At 44.5% G+C, this 23408-nt stretch overlaps 1 protein-coding gene across 1 annotated transcript in view; it reads right to left on the bottom strand.

The window, feature by feature from the left end:
- The window catches only part of RSPO1 (R-spondin 1), an 829344-nt gene that overhangs the window by 206491 nt on the left and 599445 nt on the right, over positions 1-23408 (bottom strand). The window contains exon 5 of the mRNA XM_069622650.1: positions 3108-3257. Within this exon, the coding sequence (XP_069478751.1) occupies positions 3108-3257 (150 nt within the window). The remainder of the gene's footprint in view (positions 1-3107; positions 3258-23408) is intronic.

The following is a 23408-nucleotide window of genomic DNA, read 5'->3' as shown; positions in this document are numbered from 1 at the left end:
CGTATGACTGAATTAAACATTGGGGAACTAATGTGGGCCTGAAGGAAATAGCATTTTCTACTGGCTGCAGATTTTGTCTTCGCAGTGACCTGGATGAAACCCTGAAACATCTGGTCACTGCATGCTCCTACTTTTTATCTGACAGACTGCTTTCCTTTGGGAAATATTTCAATGATGATAATAGTCTGTCAAGGTCTTCAATCTGGCTTTGTTGTTTGTGGGGCGAAAACACTTCTTTGTTAATGTCTTTAACACGTCTCTTGTACAAAATCAACAATGAATTGATGATAGCGAATTTAGCTCATAAAGCTGTACACAGTGCTCAGTATTGATGTTGAAGTAATCACATGACTTAATGGTCGTAACAATGTAATCTTTTAAGAGTATGACATTCTAGTTTTTTGTATGCAATTGTACTATTTTATATTCTATGATGTTTAATTCATATTTCTGAAATTTTGCACATAGAACTGCTAGAATATCAGACAAAGAGGTATTTTAACTTAACATGGTTGTCTTTGGTTCCACAGATATGGGAAGAAAAAAAGTGGATTTGAAACATTGTCAACATTTTCAAGGTTTTAAAGTAATAAGTGTTTGTAAAGGTGTTTATGTTTAAACTATACACAATAAAAATAAAAGGCACCCAATTACACTTGGGAACGTCTGATGCCTAGGGTGTCAAAGAGACGATTTATGAGGATGGAGTGGTTGAATGTGTCAAAAGCAGAAGAGAGATCAATGAGCATCAGAACAGAGGGAGTGTTGGAGTCCAGTTTGGAGAGTAGGTCTTCATGGTGTTCAGGAGAGCAGTGGCTGTGCCTCTGACAGCCCTAAAAGCGGACTGGTGGTCGTGGATGCAGCCAGCCAATTCAGTGTGGAGGGTCAGTTGGGGGATGACCAGCTTCTCCATGAGTTTTCCCAAGAAAGCGCTGATAGAGATAGGGCGATAGTTAGCCGGGCAGAAAGGGTCAGTAGACAGCTTGTTTAGGAGAGGGTGCACAAGAGAGTGCTTGAGGGGTTGAGGGAAAGAGCCAGTGGCAAATGAGTGGTTACAGAGGTCAGCCAAGGCTGGAGCGAGAGAGACAATATTGTCCTTGATAGTTCTGGAGGGGCAGGGGAGCACCTTTTTAGAGGAGACTTTCAAAGAGCGGACAACTCTAGAGATCTCATCTGGTGCCATGGGAGATAAAGGGCGTAGGGGAGGGTCAGTGGAGGTGAGAGAAGGGGCGAGGGGGTCAGGGGAGGGGAGTATTTCATTCTAGACCTCACACCTTCTCAGTACAGGAGATTTTGCACAATCTCAAAGTGGCAAGAACTAAAGTTCTACCTGTAAAGGACTAGGATTTACAGGAAATCTAACTGCCTGTTCATTACCTATGGAGGCCTTTCACCTGGAAAAAAGCGAGTAAAGCTAGCAACTCTTGAGTGGATAATTTCTTGTTTTTCTAAGGCTTATGAGCCTATTGGGCTCCAGGCTTCGGAAAGATTATCTGCCCACTCTACTAGAGCTAAAGCAGCGTTGGTGGTCTCCCAGAAACACGTTCCCATATCAGAGATTTGGATGGCCACTACCTGGCCTCCCCATCGTGCCTTTGTGAGGCATTATTCTCTAAAAAACTCATCCAGGAGGGATGCTCTTTTTGGCCAGCAAGTACTTCACAACCTTTTGTCTCCTCCACCTATTTCATGGATCTGCACAGTCGAAGTTACCAACCAGTTAGGAAGGGGGGAGAGCAGGACACTGGAGTATGAAACTATTACCTTCATGTACTCCTTTGGGACTCCTAGTTCTTGTTCTCCATCCTTCACAGTGCCCTCCCACCCTGCCCCCAATGCACACATGCTGTACCACAACATCCATGGCCAACAAAACTGCAGAACTGGGAGGTGTTGGTTGATGGGCATGGCGCACAGTGGTATGCTTGCACATACTCAGCCCCATTCTTAAAGCCACAGCACTTTCTTTTGGAGAATCTATATCCCATCCAGCCTGAGGTACAGGCCAACCAGTTGTGAAGGAGTGAAAGCAAGGACTAGAAGTAAAGTCGACATGGGTGATTATTTACAGTACATATAGAGATTTCTTTAAAAAAAGATGATTAAGTCATCTTGAAAACCCTACTAACATATAACTGGTGTGTGTGTTTCTTATTTACCTATACCTCCTTTAATGTTATCAACTTTACCAAGTAATTTACCCGAGACAAAGTGCATTATGCACCCCTCACTTTCAGAAAAACATTCTAAGCTATATGAATTGTTTTGTGATGAGGTTCATTACAAATATCCTTTAAATAAAAATGTTCAGGCTTCAAGTAGAAAAGGCACTGAAAAACATTGTTATCAGGCTCAAACTCTCGTATAGCACCTGAACATATGTGGTTTCCGAAGTGTGCATTCTTCCAGCTAATATGCATTGTCACACTCTAGTCTTGGCAAACTACTTTCTGGACTGCTTTCAGTGTGAACAATTTGAGTACTTTTGTCAGCCTAGAGTTTCAACCATTTAATAATAAAGGCTCTTCTTATTAATTACAGATGCAAGTTCCTCGCCTACTGAAATGTTGTTAGGCTTAGCATTAGCAAGGCTTTTGATTTTATTCAGGTCAAACAGATTTTCATTGTCCGCAGTCTGACCCATGTAGAATGTACTCAAAAAGGTACCATATTCCTTCAGGTAGTCATGCTTTAAAAGGTAATATTTTAACCCTTAAGTAACCGTAAAGTACATTGTATTGGTATTGGTTTGTGTTACCACCAATTATGAAAAGGATTGAATTGGAAGCTCTTACATAATTCGTGTCTAAGCCATAGTGTCTCAACTGGCCCATCTCCAACAATGAACCTAAAATGTAACCAAGACCAAACGTTGCCCTGAATCAACCCATAATGCTACTGCGTGTATGTTACCTTCGGCCTTGGGGGTGGAAAAGTGTGGGCAGAGTTGCATTACACAAAGTGACTGAATGGCACCTGTGTGAGTGGCAAAATGAGCCAAGCACCCTGTTTTCCAATCCTCCTCGTTTTTTCTGACCATGAGTCAGTGTGGACCACGTTGTAAACCTGCTAAAAAAAGAGGCAGCTCTATGGTGACAGATACTCACCAGGGATGCTGCACTCCGTAGTGCCATTGACAGCATCAAAGTTTTCTGGACAGGTGGAGTAACATCTCCCTTTGTGCAAGTATAAGCCTTCCTTGCATTTTGTGCAAAAGCCTTTGCTGAAACAAGCCTCACAGTTTTCAATTTTGCATTCTGTAAATTAAACACAAAAAGGTTACATTCACATGATCAGTTAAGATAAACATGTTTATTTTTCTGAAAAACATAATTTGGTGACACAATTGCTAGCACTGGTTGAACAAGTGGTACACTCTGCAGTACCATATTTGCAATCCAAGCAGAAGCTTTTCTGAGGCAATGGTGACCTTCACACATTCATATCTTCACTTCTTTATAATGCAGGTGTGCCACCCTCTAGATTCATAAAACTCTTGGCTTTACAAAGAAAGGTGCACATTGGGATGCACATCTTATGATTACATACTGCTCGAAGTCACAACATGTAGTCCTCATAAAACAATTAAACATACCAAAAGAAGAAAAAGGCAGCAACAGCTTCTAGTAACATATGCTGAATTTGTTAGGACTCTCTTAATGTGGCATTAAATCTTAAGATGTCACTTTTCCTTTTTTTCTGCTTATTGTAAGGGTGCAGAAGGAGGAACTGACACACAGGTGGCATGCTTGTTGGCATAAACATTAATTTCATCAAAATAAAGAGGAAACCTATCACTCCCTAACTGTAAGAGGCTTTCCTCCCTCAACTAAGGAACTAAGGATTCTGTCAGAATGTAAACGTAATCAAAATAATTCACCATCGTGTGTCAAAATGCCTACATCTGTCCCTCACACTTGTAACTAAACTAAAGAAGTAGTGGATCTTCTTGGTCCAAAAGTGGCTCCCTTCTTCTGGACAAGGATCATAGTTGGAATTGGCAGGTGGGAACCTCGCCCAAGAGAATCTCTCCCTTCTCCAGGTCTCAGTTCCTTTTCAAGGTACAAAACAATGTTCCCGCTTGTGGTGCTGTAAAGTTCTCAGTTCAAACTCAAAAGGTAAAGTTCCATCTCAAACATCATTCCTTATTGTCCATAGTTGTCTTCACTGTTGGGTTCTTGGAGACGGCCTTCCTTCTCCAGGTATCTTGATCACAGTGCCAGGGGAATGACTCCCTTCCCCGGGCCTTCCTTGTCTTTGCTTCACTGTACACAACACCAGGGGGAATGGCTTCCCTCCCATGATCGCTCTTGGCTTGCAGGTGCACATAAGAAGGGAAGGGGGTATTTCTCCCTTCCCCTGGCCCTTCTCAAGCTCTTTACCACAATTCAAGAAAGCTTGGGGAATGACTATGTTCCCCAGGCCCTTCTCAGGCTCTTTGTCACAGTTCATGAAAGTTGGGGGATTGACTCCCTTCCCCAGGCCCTTCTCTATCTCTTTATGACCATTCACGACAATTGGGGGAATGACTCCCTTCCCCAGGCCCTTCTCAAGTGCTTTGTCACAGTTCTCGAAAGCATGGGGAATGACCCTCTTCCTCAGGCCCTTCTCAAGCTTTCTGAGGCATTTCACAATGCCAGGGGGAATGGCTCCCTTCCCCTACCTTCACTGTACCACGAAATTGTCTCCCTTCTTTTGCTACTGTAGTCTCACAGTTCTACTACACCAGGGAGAATGCTTCTCTTTCCCTGGTCTTCCTTTCACCTTGTGCTACTAGACTGTAGGTGTGTGTCCTAGACCCGTAGGATTCTGCTGCTTTCCTTTGGCAGACATGGTTCAATTTCCTGCCAAGTATTGCTCTCGAAGAACAGGATTTGTGATCCTCTGCTCAATTGCGGGCGGGTCCCATATCCTTGCTAATCTCTTTGACTGCTCTGACTTTTGCTGCCTCAGCAATCGTCCCAGCCACCCAGGTACCTTTAGGATGTTTGCCGTCGTCTCCGGTCAGTCTTGTGCTTTCCCTGCATGATTCTCTATGTTCTCCGCGGCTTCCTTTGGCCCTTGGGGGATGCAGCAACTCTGCAGCGTTCTGCTCCTTTGGGACTGTGTGCCTTCCCTCTGCAGCACGCTTCCACTGCTGGTTTTGCCCCGACACGAGGCTTCCCTTCTCGCCGGTCGGTCCTTCCTTGCTGGACCGATTGGAACCCCTCCACAAGTTCTGCTGGGTTCCAGCTAATAACCGTGTTGCTTCTGCACTTGTGGTTCCTTCAGGGCGGGCCTCTCCCCCTACTTGGTTTTCCCTCTTTTATTTTCTATTGGTTCTGTCCAATCAGAGCTCCTGAAACACTATACTGCTCAATAGTGTTTTGAGGATTGCTCTTCTTCCTCCACACCTCCTCCTCGTCCCAGTATTTCCGTGAGAGCTCTCTCTAAGGTAAACCTGGCTCTTCTTAGTCCAGTATCTTTACCATAGAGCTCTCTTGGGTCGTCTGTGTTCCTCATCGTACCAGTACTTTTACTACTTTATACATAACACATGTACATGGGTTGGCAAGGTAAGTGAGGGTTAGGTGATGGGGATTGAGGGGAAGTATACCGCGTTCTCCCTGTATAGTTGTCCCTAGTCCCATAGGGGGGTCCCTCCCCTTGAGGTCCTCATGCTGAGTTCCACCCCCAGGGGGACTATACGGAAGCAGTCTCTGCGGAGAAATTACGACATCCAAGGATTCGTCACACTACGCATTCATATGCTGGGCTCACTGTCTCCATTACTACAACCCAAAGACTGCCTTTGTTGATGAGACTTGAAAGAAAGTGCTATGATCAAAGAGGAGTGTTTGTGCATACATAGAAACACATTTTAATGTAAGGTTTTTGTGAATGTCTTGGAGACAAATGTACTCACCTGAGTTTTCAACCCCCTATATGGGCTCTTATTGTCATACTTTGTGGATTTCCAATAACTTGCTTCATTTTATTTTGATATTTTATCTTTAGCAGGTGGAGGCAAAATGTGTTGTGTCTGGCTGTACTGAACACTGGTTACCCTTTGTATTCATGAGAATGAAGTAGAATGCGGTGAAAGTGAGAAATTAAAAAGGAGCCTTTGCAGACGTATGACAGAGAAACGGTAATGTTTCATTTAATATTGTCTTCTATATATTACTTAAATTCACACATTTAAGATGCTTTGTGCTCAAAAACAGATTACTTGATATAGTATGTGAAGTTTTTATTAAGCATAGACCTAGTTAGGATTTAAAAGTGCTCTTTGCATAGTATGAGTTTACATTATTGTTGTGCGTTGGCAAAGTGAGCTCCCCGGTCGACAAGGGGAGGTAGGTACGCTTAGGTCGGTGCTTCTTGCTTTATAATGTAATAGCTGAGGGATTGTTTGAATAATAAAATGTTCAATTATTTATTGAGCTGTAGGATTATTGGAGTGGTGCAATGTCTGGCAGAATTTGGTTCCAAAGCTTTGGAACACATGAAAATATGTTTCTATGTATGAAACCGGAGAATACTTTCTTTCCTTACTAGTATTTTCTGGTTCAAGTCTTGTGATACTTATGCTTCTGAAATTCTGCTGACCTCGAAAAGGTGGATAGCGTTTCAGCTAGGTAAGGTGGTGCATGAATTGACATGGCCTTCAATATAATACATGCTATTTTGAAGATGTTCCAAGCTGGTCTTGGCAGCCACAGTAGTTGCAGTAGTTGCTTTAGTTGACTAGCGTAGTTTCCCAGAAGCACAAACTCTGTTTTGGTTGGGTTGAGTTTTAAATTTTAAATGGGCATAGTCATACAGGATTTAATGAGCAAAAGACTGAACATCATACTTGAGGGATAACTGTGTTCCTTCAGTGTACTGATGTGCCAAGAGGCCAGTGTCCTTAAGGAGAGCTCCATATATAGATTAAAAATGACAAGTGAAGGCATATAGCAATAATGAATTCTGCAAGTGACTAAATGCAGTAGTGATTTGAGTTTTTCCCTGTTTGAACAGGTTGGTGTCTTTCTGAAATATAGAAGGTGAGACAAGGCAGGTGGCTGAACACTGAGGCGGGAAGGGAACACTAAGACCCAGGACATCTGGACTGCCAGGGCCTTGCAGAAACAGCAATGAGCTATACTGAGGTGCTACAGGGTGGCGGTTGTATAGTCCCCATCTAGTCCATGCTTCCTGGTGACCTGCAGTAGCTTCTCAAGATCTGGAATATGGCATGATGTGTTTGCCCAGCCTAGTCCTATGTCCCAACTGTATCAGTGTTCAGAGAAAGTGGTGCAAATCCTAGTAGGATCTCTGTGAAGGTAGATCATCTAGATACCTGGACTGGGCAAGAGAACCGTTTTATGAGCAGCCTCTCTGCGCCCCCACTTTGTGGACACTCAAACTGGTGATCAAGAGATAAACAGAAAAAGTCACTTGGTCCCACATATCATTTGGGACCTTTGTGGAAACTGTCACATTTATGACAGAGAACAAAGCACAAAACAAACTCAGAAAAGTAAAATGAAAGTTTTTTTTTTTTGGGGAACTCTTACAGTGTCTGGGATAAATATAAAAGGGGAAGGTGTAAAGTGAAGTGAAAGAGACCAGATTATTTAGATGGCTGTGACTACATGAACTTCAAGGAAAACGAAATGTTTTTCAAACAAGCTTTTTTACACCCTCATGGGGTCCACAGTTCCCTTCAGAAGAAGTGATGGGTTATACAAAACATAGTGCTTTATCAAAAAAGTCTCTATTTAGCACATTATTTCAACGAATTGTCTCTGCATTTCCCCATGGTTCTTGGTCAGTCCCTTCACTAGCATTGGTTCTCATGAGACGTCTCCCCTTATTGACTTTTTCTCCTCTCAGACGTGTCCTTTTTCTGTGGCGTCTTGTTTATCTGCTTGGTCCCCCTTTATCTGTCTGCAATGGCTAACCTGAGTCAAAATGTTGTTGTTCCGGATGAAAAGTCGATGCCTGAGTATAGATTGTGGCCTCCTAAATTCCTGGATGTGGATCTGGGGAGCTGGGCAGTGTAAAAGGGCAGCCAACTGCTTTAGTGCCTCCTTGTTGGCTTGTAATGCCAATCTTTAGCCCTAGTGCTCTTGCTGCTCTCCTTCTTGCCCCAAACTCCCGCTTCACTTTATCCCTCAAACATACTCTTCCATAATTTCTTTGATTTTTTTCTCTCGGTTCTTCCTTCCCCTGCAGTCACCCATGGCTTCAATGTACCCCTTTAGACTGCTCAAGATACATTTCTATCAGTACCTTTACAACCTTCTGGTCTCTCCTACAATTACTTTCTCCTTCTGTATCCACATCTGGTTTTTGTGCTCCCTGTCTCGATTCTATTTCCCAGCCTTTTCACCAATTTGGGTACTAATGTCACTGTCACTGTCTTCATAATCGTCATCCTTGTTGACACTACTATCACTATCCACACCTTCTTGACACCCTTCAGATACTGTTGTCACTATCCTCAACTTCTTAACTCTTCTGCTCAGCACCCTCCTCCGGTACTGTTTTCACCTTTAACATCTTCACCCCTCTGACAAATTCTTTACTCTTATGAGCAGCACCGTCCTCCGTTCTACTGCCACTGTAACATTATTCACCCCTCTTGGCACCACCTTCTTGTATACTAACCTCACCCTCAATATCCGCATCCGTCTTGGTACCTTCCTGAAAAAGAAAGGCCAAGCCACAGTAAGAAATTACTAGACTGGCATATGGTGTTTTTTTGAGGGAGCCAACATGTTTTGTATGTCATACCTTTGTATAACACTCACCAAAATAAATATTTTGCAAATATAAAATGACTAGGCTGGCTGCACCAAAATGCCAACCTAGCCACTAAGAAGACATATCATGCCTGATTAGCCTGGTCATGGATGACCATTATGATTTAGCGCACATCCCCTGCCACACCCCCACACACGTTCACTCTCCCTACCACCCCATACCCCAAAATCAGCCCTTCTGCCCAGAATTACCTCCACATCCCTCTTTCTCCTCCCAGTAGTTAAGTAGGAGGCACCTTGTCTCATAGGTGAGTACTGGGAAGTGGAAGAGCAGGACAAGGAGTAATCAAGATTACAGTTACCTAAGTCAGTCATTACCTACACACTCCTCTACTTCGTCCCAGTACTTGTGTATGAGGGGCGTGCTGTGATTAATCCTATGGAGTCCTCGCAAAAACCCTTTGTAATGTCTCCTCCCAGGTGGCCAGCGAAGGATAACGTTGGCCACGCTTCAAAAGCTACCGCAAACATAAATACAACGTTTTTAAAGCTGCGGTTTTATTTCTAAGTTTTCCGGGCTCCTCCAGCCCGGAAAACTTCGAAAAAAAACCACAGCTAGTGCTTATTTTTTGTAAAAAAAATAAATAGCACTTACCGAGATTCAGCTGCAGCTTTCCTGCTCTGGTCTCCGGTCCGCGTCCTCCGAGTCACGGCACTAATGAAGGGAAAGCCACCCAGCGGTAGACTTTGTTTACTACAGCTGGCTGGCTTTTCCTTCATTAGTGCCGCAAAAGCAAAAGCCAGCACAGGAGGGCCTCCATTTCACAAAATGGCGGCGCCCCTGTGCTTGCTTTTTTGAATTTTGAGCTTGAATAGCTCAAAATTTTACATAGGAAGTTTTAAAACGGAGGATGCTAGTATTTTTTTTTTAATGTGGCCTATCTATTTTTGAAATAAAATGTTTTACTAGACCATCCCTTTAAGTTGTTGCCAATACTGTTTGTCAATCAGGCCTAGGTTGCAGATGACCTATTTAGCCTACATGCTGAAGAAGGGTTCAATAGCACAAGCCACGCAGACTTTGTGGAAGGACATAGGACATCACTTCCCAGCTCCAAGAGGGATTCCGGACCAATCTTGGTCTCTGAGTCGACATCGACCCTCAAAACTGGTGGTAATGTCATCCTCCCCCACTCCGGGTACCAAGGGACCTGCAAAGAGGTTAGTCCAGGCATCCGCATTTGTGAAAAGTACCAAACCTTTTGTTCCCAGATGAGATTCTCAAGGTACTGGACAAATATGCTCTGTCCTCAGCACTATCCCAACAGGTAAAGGGAGGTCTGGATATTACAAATTCCTAAGGAGGATAGAGTCTAATTCCCTTACTTTGGAGATTGTGCCTATCTAGCTCCAACGGTTTGGTACTGCTAAGCCGGCACCAAAGGTATTTCTATCCAAAACTTTGGTACCGGAAAACCTGAAACCTGCTAAGCAATTTCCCCCATCGGAACATTCAAGACGTGAGGAAGGAAGGAATGCACATATGGGTCTCATTAGGAGTTGGGCAGTATCCGGGCGGTAAATCTGCCAGAATACCGACCAAATGAATTACTGTTACCGCCATTTGGTCCAGTTGAATCTCTGCCAGATTGCAAGTGGTGGTGGCGGTGTAATTCTCCATTTAATCTGAGTCCATTGGACTAAATGGGGCTTTTATGGTGGAATTACCGCGGCACAATATCCGCCGCTGTAATTACGCTGATGTTGCCGATTATTCGGCGTTGAGTTGGAGGATTTATCTTCAGGCAAATCCTCCACTCCATGCCCAAACCTTTAATTTGACGTAGTGGTAGAGTTGTCATTTTCACAGTTACCGCCAACTTTGCCACTTATCGCCAAACTCGCAATGAGGAAAAAAGATTTATTTTTATTGATAGGAAATCCAAAGGAATGCATTGTGGTGCAAACTATCAAGGGACTGGACAGGTTTTCTTCTTCCGAGAGGGCTCTGACTAGCTTATCATCTAGGTTTGTGTAAATATTTGTTGAGACCATGGCCAGCTCAAACAGGTAACAACTTTGTAATGACTCTTGGAGCTGATCTAAAGCAGAAAGAAGGCACCAGGCCTGCAAGTGGACTCCTTCTAAATAGAATACAAGGAATTGGTGGTGCTCCTTTTTGATTGGAATGTGTAATATGCACCTTGAAGATTAACTAACCCTTTTGCAACTGGTCCAGAATCGGTCTGAAACTTGCGGCTTTCATGTGCATGATAAAATAACCATCCTGTAAGAGATGTTGAATCTCTTGCAACAATTCTGGAGATGTTCGCTGAGATTATGGAGGAGACAATGGAGGACATAAAGGAGTGTTTAGAGCAAGACCCCCTACTAGATTTTCAGTCCCCAGAGGTCTTGCGTAATGTTAGTCCAGGCTTTGCAAATGCAGAAAGCCTGCCTCCTGCTCGTGATGCAGACAGCCTGGGTTGGGTAAGAAGATGCTGCATCACCGACCTTGAGTCAAATAGTATCCTATTTGGAATAGGAAGAGTTTACTGCAGGTTTGGCTCGCCTGCAAAATATATTATGCTTCTTAGCAAACACACAGGAAGAAGATTTGCAGTTAGTCATCTACCTAGCATTGCATGCCTCAAAGAGCGGAGACAGTTGTTTACTTGATTTACTAGGAATGGATATTTTGCAGCACTACCTCCGTCTTGCAAGTTTGAAGAACCTCATTAGTACAGGGTGAAAAAGGGGTTAGCCGATCAAAAGAAGCGTAAATGACCGTATCCTTAATGTCTGAGTGAAGAGATGAAGGGCCTAATCACGAGTTGGCTGTAGCCCTTAAATGCGGCAGTAACGGTATTACCGCTGCATTTAAGGGCTGGCCTTATCACGAGTTGGCCGATAAATGGGCTGTTTTACCACCAGCTTTTTTCTGGAGGTGAACATCCCTGTTTTTCAGCGGTATTACCGCCGGCTGTATTAGCCTGCAGTATTAGCGCCAAAAATGACCCATTGGTTCCAATGGACCCAATAGGGAATATGGATTTACCATTAACGCCCAAGCCGTGATCCGACGGTAATACAGCCGGGCCGGTAGGTGCTAAGGCTATTATAGTTAGGCGGTTTTACAGCCGGGATACAGCCCAACTCGTGATGAGGCCCGAAGTATTGATAGGCATATCGCCGAATACACATAGAGTTACTGATAGCTCTGGAAGTAGTATCAGTGATATCTTTGCTAACTTGTAATTGTTGAAGAGGTGCTTCTTTTCCTTCTGAAATCATGAATAAAAATGTGTTTTGTACTTCAGGAGAGAGATAATTCACAAATCTATACAAGCTACACAATGTTCGATATTATTTGCCAGTAAAACACAATCAGTGTTTATCTGGCTAAATGCCAAAAAGGAGATTCGATAGATCCTTCTGCCCTGAGACTCCCAAGCTTCGGAATCCTTGAGCAAAATGGAAGAGGGATTTTGGAGAGGGATTTTCCACTTATTTTGTGCCGCAGAAATATTTACACACTGAACCAGTAGGTTACCCATGACTACAACGTCTTCATCTTTAGTCGTTTTCGTACTTAACATCCAAGGGCTTAGAAATGGCAGCCCTTGTCTCAGCCCTTCTCAGAGAATTGCATTCATATGGGGCATACTGGAAAGAAAATCCATATGAATTGCAGCCATGAAGCAAAACATACTTCACTTCAGCACCAGGTCCCAAACATGAGCCTGGTGGTTTCAGAGACTTTTGGATCTCATGGCCTCGCAAATTCCCATATTACCTCAAGACAGACTCAGAATGAGGCTATTCCAGATGCACTTGTTGTCTCACTGAAATCAACTTTCACATCCTCAAATCATGAAAACCCCTTTTGCATTGGTGATTCAAGAATCTCTCCTTTGTGGACTCAGGAGGAAAATCGGCTCAAACGGTCTCCCTTCTGCCACATTAGCTCAGATTCTGGAGACCACAGATTCTTTGCTTAGGCTATGGGTGAACTGTCTGAATGATCAGATCCATGGCCTCTAGGATCCTCAGGTCTAGTTTAACCAGATGTTCAAGATAAAAAAAACCTGGGATGACCAACAACATAAAGGACTACCCCCTCACAGCCACCCACCAACCATAACCCACCCACCCGCCCCCCCACCTCCACCCCACCCCTCCATCCCACAGTATTCCAGCACTGCTCCTGCTCCTATAGATTGTGCAGTTTTGACTGTGGATGTAAGCATACTAATAAAAAAGAGCTTTTGCTATGATACATATTATAGGCCTTACTTTTCATTTCTTTACCAACTGCACTCTGTGGCACAAACAGTTAATGCTGTGCCTGGTACCTATTAGATTGGGGGTTCAAGCTCAACCTACCACTGCAAAGTTCTGAGTTTTTTATAATGTATGTTTACTTTATAATTGTTGCTGAGCCTCACTTTCCCAAAAACTGGGACAGGGTTTTTAAATTAAAAAAATGATATGATATGATTTATAACGCAGTTAACACTCAGAGGTTTCTAAGCGCGAACCCAGGAATCGAACCTGTGTTGCTCTGTATTATCTTGCTTCTTAGGCGAGCACGTTGCCCCTGAGCTATCCTCCCGAGACCAGGACAACAGAGGGTCCATTTCTTGGACTGTCCAGTAAAAACCAGGATGTCTGGTCACCCTACTCACGATAGATCCCTTCCCATAAATCTCATAGGGGCTCATTATGGGTCTGGCAGTAACCGTGCTACCGGTGGGTTGCTGCCGGACCCATAAATATTTACCGCGCTGACTTCCCGGTGCCAACGGGGAATTATAAACCCCGGCAGCCCAGAAGATCAGGTGCTGGCAAATTGTAAGTCCCCATTCCCATAGAGTCCCATAGGACTCTACGTTAGCGGGGAACACAGAAGCACGTTGCTAATGGTGCCGGTGCTTCCATGAACGTCTGCCAACTGTGGCCGCTGTGCCCGGCAAGGTCAGACCTGTTGGGCACAGCGGCTCCAGCAGGTAGACCTGTAATATGCTGGTCCAGAAAAAACCTAAGCTTACCAGCACTGTTGTTTCCGGACCGGCAGGGTCTGAATGAGGCCCATAGAGTCAAAGGCTTTTTCACATAAATCTTCTAGAGTTGAAGGCTATTTCCCTGAGCCGAAATAAATCCTTCCTCCATCTCCTCCTAAGGAAAGTGGTGCACATATTCATCAACAATACAGCTGCAATGCTATATGTAAACATGCAGGGAGGAACAAGATCTGCCTTCTTCTGTTTTCTGGCCTCACAACACTGGGAGTGGGGTCTCCTTTAGTTTAGTTTAGGTTTTTATTTGTAGAGCGCACCTAACCCTGGGGTATCTGGGTGCTTGAACCTAGGTAATTGTTACATAGTACATACACACAATGTTACAAAATACAGAATACAAAATACATATACAGAGCAACAGTTGAAGCAAGGCTAGTTGACATAGGTTACAAGTTAGTCAACGTAGCAACAACAGGATACGTACAGCGATGTTGCAGTAGTGGAGGAGCGAATCAGAGATATAAGAGGTGTAAGGGGGAAGAGTTGGATTTAATGTTGCTGGGCAAGTAGCAAGGCTTTCACTTTGGATCTAAAGGTCCAGAATGAGGGTTCAGCCCTGATGGCTGTAGTTAGGGAGTTCCAGCGCTTTACAGCTAGGACAGGGAAGCTGGACCCATCTGCCGTTTTCAGATTGTGCTTAGGGATATTGAGACAGTGAGTATAAAAGGATCTTGTAGGTCTGGACTGTTGGTTCCTAGTGAATTTGTCAACCAGGTATTTAGGGGCTGTATTCGATTGGAATTTATGCATGATGACTAGCGTGTGCAAGTAGATTCTGTCACGCACTGGGAGTCAGCATGCTTCCTATATAGTGGCAGGGATATGATTAGAGCATGGGATGTTTAACGCAGATCTGAGAGCATTGTTCTGACATACTTGTAATTTATTCAGATTGCGTTCAGACGAGCCTAAGAATAGTGTATTGCAGTAGTCCAACTTAGATAAGATCAATGCTCTGGCGAGTGTCATGCAGCTGTTAGTAGATAGGTAAGGTTTGCAGGCATTGATCAGTTTTTGGTGTATGCTGTAGTTGAAGCTGTGGGGTTCAAATGTTTTTTGAGGGACTGAGTGGAGTCTAAGTAGACTCCTAAGGTTTTGACCTCATTGGCAACTTTGATAGTTTTACCATCGTTGTTGAAGGTCTTGTATTGAGCATCGAGTCTGTTTAGACGAGCTCAGGAACCAATGATCATAAGCTCAATCTTGTCGTTTAGACACAGGCTGTTGGCGACCATCCATGCCTGGATTTTGAGGTAGATGTCATTAAGCATTTTTGAGATTTTATCATAGCAGCCAGTGAGCGTGATGAGGACCTGGGTGGCGTCTGCATAATTTGTGTAGGTGACACCTTGGCTTTACTGTATTCACTGCATAGCATCCCATATAAAGGGTTAAAAGAACGAACCTGAAAGCAGACTCTCTGAGCAGGCTTATCCATGCTTTGCACATTTGGGATATGAACAAGTCAGCTATTGCACCAATAGTTCATTACTGAGGTTTCCCAAGGGTGACATGTTAGGGACAGAGAGCAACCACTTGTGTTGGGATCATGCATCCTGCCAGGGAATGGGGCTCTTCTCTCTCGGGGACGCTTGCAGTATGGATTGGTCAGGCATTTTTTTCTGCGTCATCCCACAATTGCAGAATTATTCCAGTGGTCCTTTATTGGCTTTGACAAATTTGGTTCTTAGAACTGCTTTGCTGGTCAAGTGGCGTATTTCAGATCCTTCCCCTGTATCACGACCTGCTTATCCACCAAGGCAGTGCAGTTCTCTACCCATGCCTACCATTAATGTTCTTGAGGGCTTGGTTCCTGAAAAGTTGGTTAATTCTAATTTGGGCGCCTCTAATGAGAACATTTTCATCTTGTGTGCTGCAAGTAAAGAATTTATGAGAAAACAATCTAAAAGGAAATGGCTAAGATTTTGTCCTTTGATTCTTTAAAGGACATCAACCCTCTTAGGTCCTCTTTTGACAATGTCCTGTCTTTCATGTCTTATCTGGCTGATATTGGCATTCAAGTTCAATCTTATAAGCACACTCATTTGGCTATTGCTGCTTATCTGAACTCATTCAAGGAGATCTTTCCCTTAAAATTAAAAAAAAACACTTGGACGATCTTCATCTGTACCCTCCTTTCAAGGAACTAGTCCCTCAAAGGGATTTGATTGTCGTGTTGGTGGCTATTATCCATAAGACCATTGATCCCTCAGCCTTCTGCGACCTAGGCCTTTTTTCTAGGAAGGCAGCTTTTTTGTCGCCTTTATCTTAGCCATACAATAGGGCAAATTAAAGTATGTTATTTTCAATAAAGAAAAGGTTGTTCTTTGGGTGGTTCCTGCTTTCAAACCCAAAGTACTTTCTGAATTTCATTTAAACCAGGAAGTCGTACTTCTTGTCTTTTCTCTGAGGGCCTAACTCCTTTTTCTTCGGCAGAGTAGACTTTGCACAATCTCAGTATTTTGAGAACACAGACGTTTTACTAAAGCCAAGAAGCCACCTTCATGGTGTTCGAGCACTCTACAAGCAAGCCTTAAGGTAGTCTCCCTCCGTTAAAAAAAGCTGCAAAAGCTGCCATTGACAGATGGATAATCTCTTGCATTTCCAAAACTTGCAAATTGTCTAATCTTTTTGTTGCTCTAGTGTCTTCACGCTCATTCCACCAAAAGTTAAGGCAGATTCAGTGGCCTTACAGACATCTGTAAGGCAACACTTTTATTAAACGTTATTGTTTTACAGGAAAGATGTTTCCTTTGACCAGCAAGGCTTGCTCACCCTCTACACTTGAACCCTGCTTGGACATATGCTGTCTCATTCACCCACCATGTTAGGCCTTTACACACTGATTCCCAACCAGGTAGGAAGAGATCTAGGTAAAAACATCAAAAATATCTCTGTGAATCCCATAACATTGCATTTTTTTCTTTTTTTAATCTATTTCACTGCATGCATATGCAGGGGAAGAGCCCCTACAGCTCCTCCCATATCCTCACCACCCCAACTCCACGTCTCATCTATTATTACGGTGAAATGCGTAAATGAAAATCCAATATTATGGGATTCACAGTAATATGATTCGAGGTTTTGGTGCAATAGTATACCGTAGGAAGAAGGGAGAGCTGGATTCCAGAGTATAGAAAATTAACTTCATGTTGGTGCCTGTACTTAGACATCACTTTCCCTCCTTCACAACACCCATCCTGTCACAGATTTCCCCCTTTCTGACCTGACTTCGATGTTTTCTGGAATTCTTGGAAGGAGTCTTCTTGCGTACGGATCGGGTTTTGTACAACCCAGAGCGAGCGTCTTCTGGTTCCAGCGTGCGTTCAGCGTTCAACGGCCAGGGGTACTTGGAATCTCTGGGAAGTCAAGGAAACGAGGGAGGTGTACTCGGAGGCGGTACACGAGATCCAGGAATCAAGGCAGAATAAGGAGGAAGGCAAGGTAGAGGGGTAATCGAGGGTCCGGGAACCAGGAAACAAGAGATTAGTTACAGCGAACTACGGAACACACGTCTAGCCACTACAAGCGGTAATGTTGAGATGCGCGGGGCCACGGGGGTGTGGTCTCTTTATAGAATGTGCTACGTCTGACGTGGAGGCTGGTGGAAAGCGTTCCACGTTAGACGGCCATGTTGGAAGTACTAAGGAGTATAAACCCCGTTGTGTCAGGGACCAGGAAGTCCAAAAGGGGCGCGCTCTATGGATCATGACAGCATGCCTCCTCCGAAAATCTGTCCCACCAGGCTTGCCTGGGTGTATGAGATGATACCTTCTGAGTAATCGAGGGGTATTCAGATTTGAGGATGGTTCCCAGGTGCGTTCACTAGGAGGATATCCTTTCCACTCAACCAGGTATTGAAGTTGAGCCCATTTATACCTGGAGTCGCATATTCTCGATACTTCATATTCCAGTTGGTCGTCCACAACCACAAGGTTGGGTCTGAAGGACTTCCGGGAGGACTGGATGTAAGGTTTCAATAAAGAAGTGTGAAAAACTGGATGAATCTTCTTCCAGGAGTCTGGCAATTTGAGCTGGAAGGCCACTGGGTTTATGATTTCCTTTATGGAAAAGGGGCCATAGAACCGGGGAGCCAATTTGTTTGGTCGTAAATGTCGAGGCAGTAGTTTCGAGGACAGCCAGACCTTATCACCCACTGCATAAGAAGATCCTGGTCTCCTCTTGGAGTCCGCATAATGCTTGGTGTGAGTTCGGGCCCTTTCTAAGTGTTCTTTGGCTTCCTTGTGTACTTTGATGAGAGTTTCAATCCAGGAGTCGACTGTTGGTACTGGTGTGGGATGTGGGAGAATGGAAGGTAAAACCGAAGGGTGGAATCCTTGGCTGCAAAAAAAGGGGCTGGTCTTAACCGCCGAGTGATCAGAATTGTTGTAGGCGAATTCAGCCACAGGTATTAACAGTGACCAATCGTCCTGTACCTTGGTGGCGAAACAACGAAGATATTGCTCCAGGGTCTGGTTCACACGTTCGGTAGCTCCGTTAGTCTGTGGATGATAACCTGAAGAGAGGGCACGTTGGATTCCCAGTATACGGCATAAGTGTTTCCAGAATTGAGAGATGTATTGAGGTCCTCTGTCTGATATGATCTTGGAAGGTAGTCCATGAAGTCGAAATATGTGTTTCAGGAAGATGCCAGCGAGTTCTGAAGAAGATGGTAACTTGTACAATGGTGTAAAATGAGCCATATGGGTGAATAAAGCAATGGGACCATGATAGTCGTGTAACCTCTGGAAGGTGGTAATTCCACAATAAAGTCTGTAGCGATGAATTCCCAGGGCCTTTTCGGTAACGTAGGTTGAAGTAGGAGACCCGCCGGTCTCTTGTTATCATGCTTGTTTTGATTGCAGCCTGCACAGGCTTGAATGTACAGTTGAACGTCAATTTTTATTTTTGGCCACCAAAATTGTCTTTGTATTAGACGGAGGGTGTTGGTGATGCCACAATGTCCTGAGTGAAGGGTATCGTGACAGAGGTTTATTATCCGTTGTTGTAGTTTCTGTGTGGGAATGACCAGGCCATTGTCCTTGAACAGATACCCGTCCCTTGTTCTAAGATTCCATTGATTCTTCCCCGTAAAGTCCTTCCAGATCTCAGGGTTTGCATCCGAATGTCTTCCAGGAGGCTGATTGCTTGGGCTACAAAAATTGTGTGGGGAAACATCTTCGGGAAGGACCGATCTTCAAGAGTTTCGTAGTCGGGACGTCGGGATAAGGCGTCAGCAATTATGTTCTGTGATCCGGGGACATGATGGATGTGAAACTGGTACTGGGAAAAGAAGAAGGCTCAATGGGCTTGACGACCAGAGATTGTAGAACTTGAAGATTTCGATGGTCCGTACGGACCTGAACAGGATGTTTTGCTCCCAGAAGTAGATGACGCCATTCTGTGAAGACTTGACGGATGGCTAACAGCTCCTTTTCCAAGACGGAATAATGAGTCTCGCTGGGAGTCAGGGTTTGTGAAAGATAAGCAATGGGATGTTCTAAATTGTCCTCGAATTCCTGTTCCTATGGCATAGTTAGAGGCATCCGGAAAGGTCGATTAACATCAGGTTGAGCCAGGATGGGGGCTTGTGTAAACTATGCTTTCAATCGTTGGAATTCCTTATCTTGGGATGATGTCCAGAGAAAGGGAGTATCTCTCTTCAACAATGTAATGATCGGTTGGACTATCTCAGAACAGGAAGGTATGAATTTCTGGTAAAAGTTGGCAAGTCCCAGGAAGGATTGAATCTGTTTCACGGTAGTGGGAACAGGCCAAGATAGTATGGCTTTTACCTTTGAGTGGTACATTCCAATTCCTTCTGGACTAAGACAAATCCTAGATAGTTAACAGTAGAGACATGAAAAAGGCATTTCTCGGGTTTAGCTAGGAGCTTGTGTTCACGTAGCCGTTGTAAGACTGTCTTAACATGTTCTTCATGCCTTAGATGGTCCTTGGAGTATATCAAGATATCATCCAGGTAAACTATGACGAAGAGGAACAGCATGTCGGAAAACACCCTGTCTATGAAACGTTGGAAGACCGCTGGGGCATTAGCGAGTCCGAAGGGCATGACCAGGTAGTCAAAGTGACCAAAGGGTGTCCTAAAGGCTGTTTTCCATTTGTCTCCTTCCCTAATACGGATCAGATGGTAGGCACCCCTGAGATCCAATTTCGTGAAAACTACAGCTCCTCTCACCGCTTCCAGGATATCTGAGATTAAGGGCAATGGGTAGCGGTCCTTGAGGGTGCATTGATTTAACCCATGAACATCAAGACAAGGCCTAAGCTCTTTAGTGTCTTTCTTGGGAACAAAAAACAACGAAGCTCCAGCTGGAGATTTGGATGGTCGTATGATGCCATTTTCAAGGTTGGTATCCAAGTATAAAATGAACATCCTTCCCAAGGGAATCACTGCTGAGGGTTCGGTATCAATAGCTCAGTCTTCAGGTCTGTGAGGGGGTAGGGCCTGAACTATGGCAGTTGAAAACACATCAGTGTAATCCTGATAGGCCCTAAGAACCTGGATGATATTTGAAACCATGAATGGGCCTTGCTGGTCTGTTGGCGTGCTTTCGGAAGATGTCAACGAGGAATCCAGGAATAGACAGTGAGACATGCAATACTCTGAACCAAGAAACAAGGATCCTGCTGCCCAGTTGATGTATGGGTTGTGGTTCTGTAACCAGGGCATACCCAGTACCATTGGGTAATGAGCTCACTTTATGATGTCAAATTTGATCACTTCTCGATGATGGTTTATCGAGAGCTGGATCTCTTTGGTCTGTAGGGTTATGGGTCCTGAAGAAAGAGGCCTTCCGTCGATAGTCTCCACAGGTTGCATGATGCCTCGAGTTTCATATGGAATGTGTTGGTTAAAGACCCAATCTTGATCTATGAATATCCCCATGGCTCCACAATCCACCAAAGCCAAAATGGGGTAGGTCTCATTCTTGGATGGCGATAGAAAGGCCTGTAATATCACTAGATTGTTCTGTCCAGGAGAGTTCAAGGATGGAATAGATGTGGAGCAAACATCTCTCTCCCGAAGCCTTGCTCCATCTAGGATCGGGAGCTGGCGTTTCCCGAACGCCGTGGAGGGGCTAGAGGACACTCTCTAACTAAGCGGTTGAGACGCAGGGGCCGCGGGGGCGTGGTCTCTTTATAGAATGTGTTACGTCTGACTTGGAGGCTGGTGGAAAGCATTCCAAGTTAGACGGCCATGTTGGAAGTACTAAGGAGTGTAAGCCCCTTTGTGTCAGGGACCATGAAGTCCAAAAGGGACGCGTTCTGTGGATCATGACACATCCAGCCTTTCCCCTTCAAACATTTGCTGTGCAGCAACTTTCACAGCATTAAAACAGGTGGAACTTGTGCACAGGTGGAGGGAGGGGTGTCATGTGCAAAGAGAAGCTTGCATGTACCCGACCTTTCCAAAGCTCTCTTGGGCAAGGTTTTTTCCATCCATCATGCACCAGAGGCTTACCTAACCAGTTGTGAAGGAGGGAGAATCGTCATAAGGTAGATTTTTCCAAATTTAACTTATCCTATCTCATTTTGCATAGGATGTTCAAAGATAGGAACAGCCTTTTGAGTTATAGATAAAATCCTACGCCTCATAAGCGTTTATCCCTAATCCCCTCCTAATCAGATTTATAGTTTTGACAAGCCTACTAGATATCATTTCTTGTGGGTAGAAGGAATACTTCAGACCCACTACGAACACTCTAGCCTTAGCTGAAGAATAACCTACACTTTTATAGTTGAAACCATCATTATACTTTTTTTTACTGTTCTGCGACAGGAACACTTTTAATAGTTTCAAATAAACCCTTGTTCCCTTATACATTTAGTCGAACGTCATCCTGTCAATTATTAACTGTTGAAATCATACTTTTGGTTTACATGTTTCATTGGTCTGTTGGTCAGCCACTTAGGCAAACATGTTGAGCACAGATAGAACAAAAAGTATCCCAAATACCAAAGCGCCATGGGCACAATGTATATAGACTGTAATAAGATTGGCCCACACATATTTAAGTTTTGGTGGATTAGGGCAATCAACCACCCCACTTTCCATATGCCAGCAGTAAGGTCTCACAATCACACTAATATAAATAGGCGCAGTCGGCAGTTATGTTTCTTGCCCATCCCCTTTTCATTTGAGCACAGATTGCAGGCCACATCTGTGTAACAAGTAGTTTGCAGAGAGATTGATTAGGATTAAGAGACACAAATCCCCTTTGTCCATGATACCATGATATACAGCCAACCTTCGGTAGTATATATGGGTGCTGTTTTAGTGATGTATCTTGGTCTGAACCCAGATTGGCAGTCCTGTGGAGGACCATATTGATCTATTTTTCTGTACTAAGTTGTAAAAACACTAGACCTCTTTGTGAGTACGGCGATGCAGTAAAAACAGCAGTAATGAAAGATAATTGCATAACCGTCATGTTACCTCCACATTACCGTACTAACGTACTATGAGTTTGGTGGTACTATGACTTTGGTCTCTACTTGTGGTGTTCCTCAGAGGTCTAACTTCTCTCCCTGGCGTTTCAACCACTACTTGGCACCTCTTGCCCACTACATCGCTATATTCTGTTCCAATTTTCAGTGTTATGCGGATGACACCCTGCTCTCTTTCAGGCTCCCCTAAGCCACCTCTTCTCCTTCTCTCATACCAGACTGTTTGGCCGCAATTCAGGAATGGTGTGCTGCCAACGATCTCTGCCTTAATGCCAGTAAGACTGAGAACCTTCTCATTGGGACACCTGCTCCCTCCTTTCCTCTCTCTCTCTCTCTCTCTCTCTCTCTGGCCGCCCACTCTGGGTTCTCTTCCTGCTCCTTCCTGTGAGGCTAAGAACCTTGGTGTCATCTTCAACTCCATCTTCTCCTCTCCTCACATCTCTGACGTCTCTAAGAAGTCAAACTATCAGCTGCACCTCCTCAGAGGTATTCTTCTTTTTCTCACTTTCCCGCAGAAGCTCACTGTCTCCAGAGCTCTGGTCCTCTCTAGGCTTGACTAGTGCAACAGCCTCTTTCTAAATCTGCCTGCCTCTACTCTTCGACCTTTACAGCTTATCCAGAACGGGATTGCAAGACTTGTCCTTGGTTTCAAGCCCAGGGATCATATCTCTCCAGCCATTAAATCTCTTCACTAGCTGCCCATGGCTGCAAGGATCAAGTTCAAGAGCCTCTGCATCGTCCATAAGGCTTTCTGGGGCCTGGGACTGCTCTACCTCCAACTTTCTCTTCCTAAACCTCTTACTTCTCGAGCTCTACGCTCACCCACCTCCAACTCTTTGAGGGTGAGATGCTTCTCCAAGCAGAGAGTTGGGGGCAGATCTCTCTCCTCGGCTGGGCCTCCCTCTGGAACAGCCTCCCTGCCTCTCTCAAACTTGAGCAGAACCACCTCGTTCCCGGAAGCAACTCAAGACCTTCCTTTTCGCTTCCGCTTTCTCTCTTCCTCTCTTCCTCTCCCCTTCTGAGGTACCTGACTGCTCTGCGCACTGGTCACCTGGATACCCTCTGAGCTCGGGCCCAGGCTCCTGCATGTCCAGCTGCCCTTACACGGCCTCTGGGCTCC

The sequence above is a fragment of the Ambystoma mexicanum genome, chromosome 11, assembly GCF_040938575.1.
Source record: "Ambystoma mexicanum isolate Mex_15411 chromosome 11, UKY_AmexF1_1, whole genome shotgun sequence".
NCBI lineage: Eukaryota > Metazoa > Chordata > Amphibia > Caudata > Ambystomatidae > Ambystoma > Ambystoma mexicanum.
The sequence above is the reverse complement of the archived record's forward strand: the minus strand, read 5'-3'. Positions and strand labels throughout refer to the sequence as shown.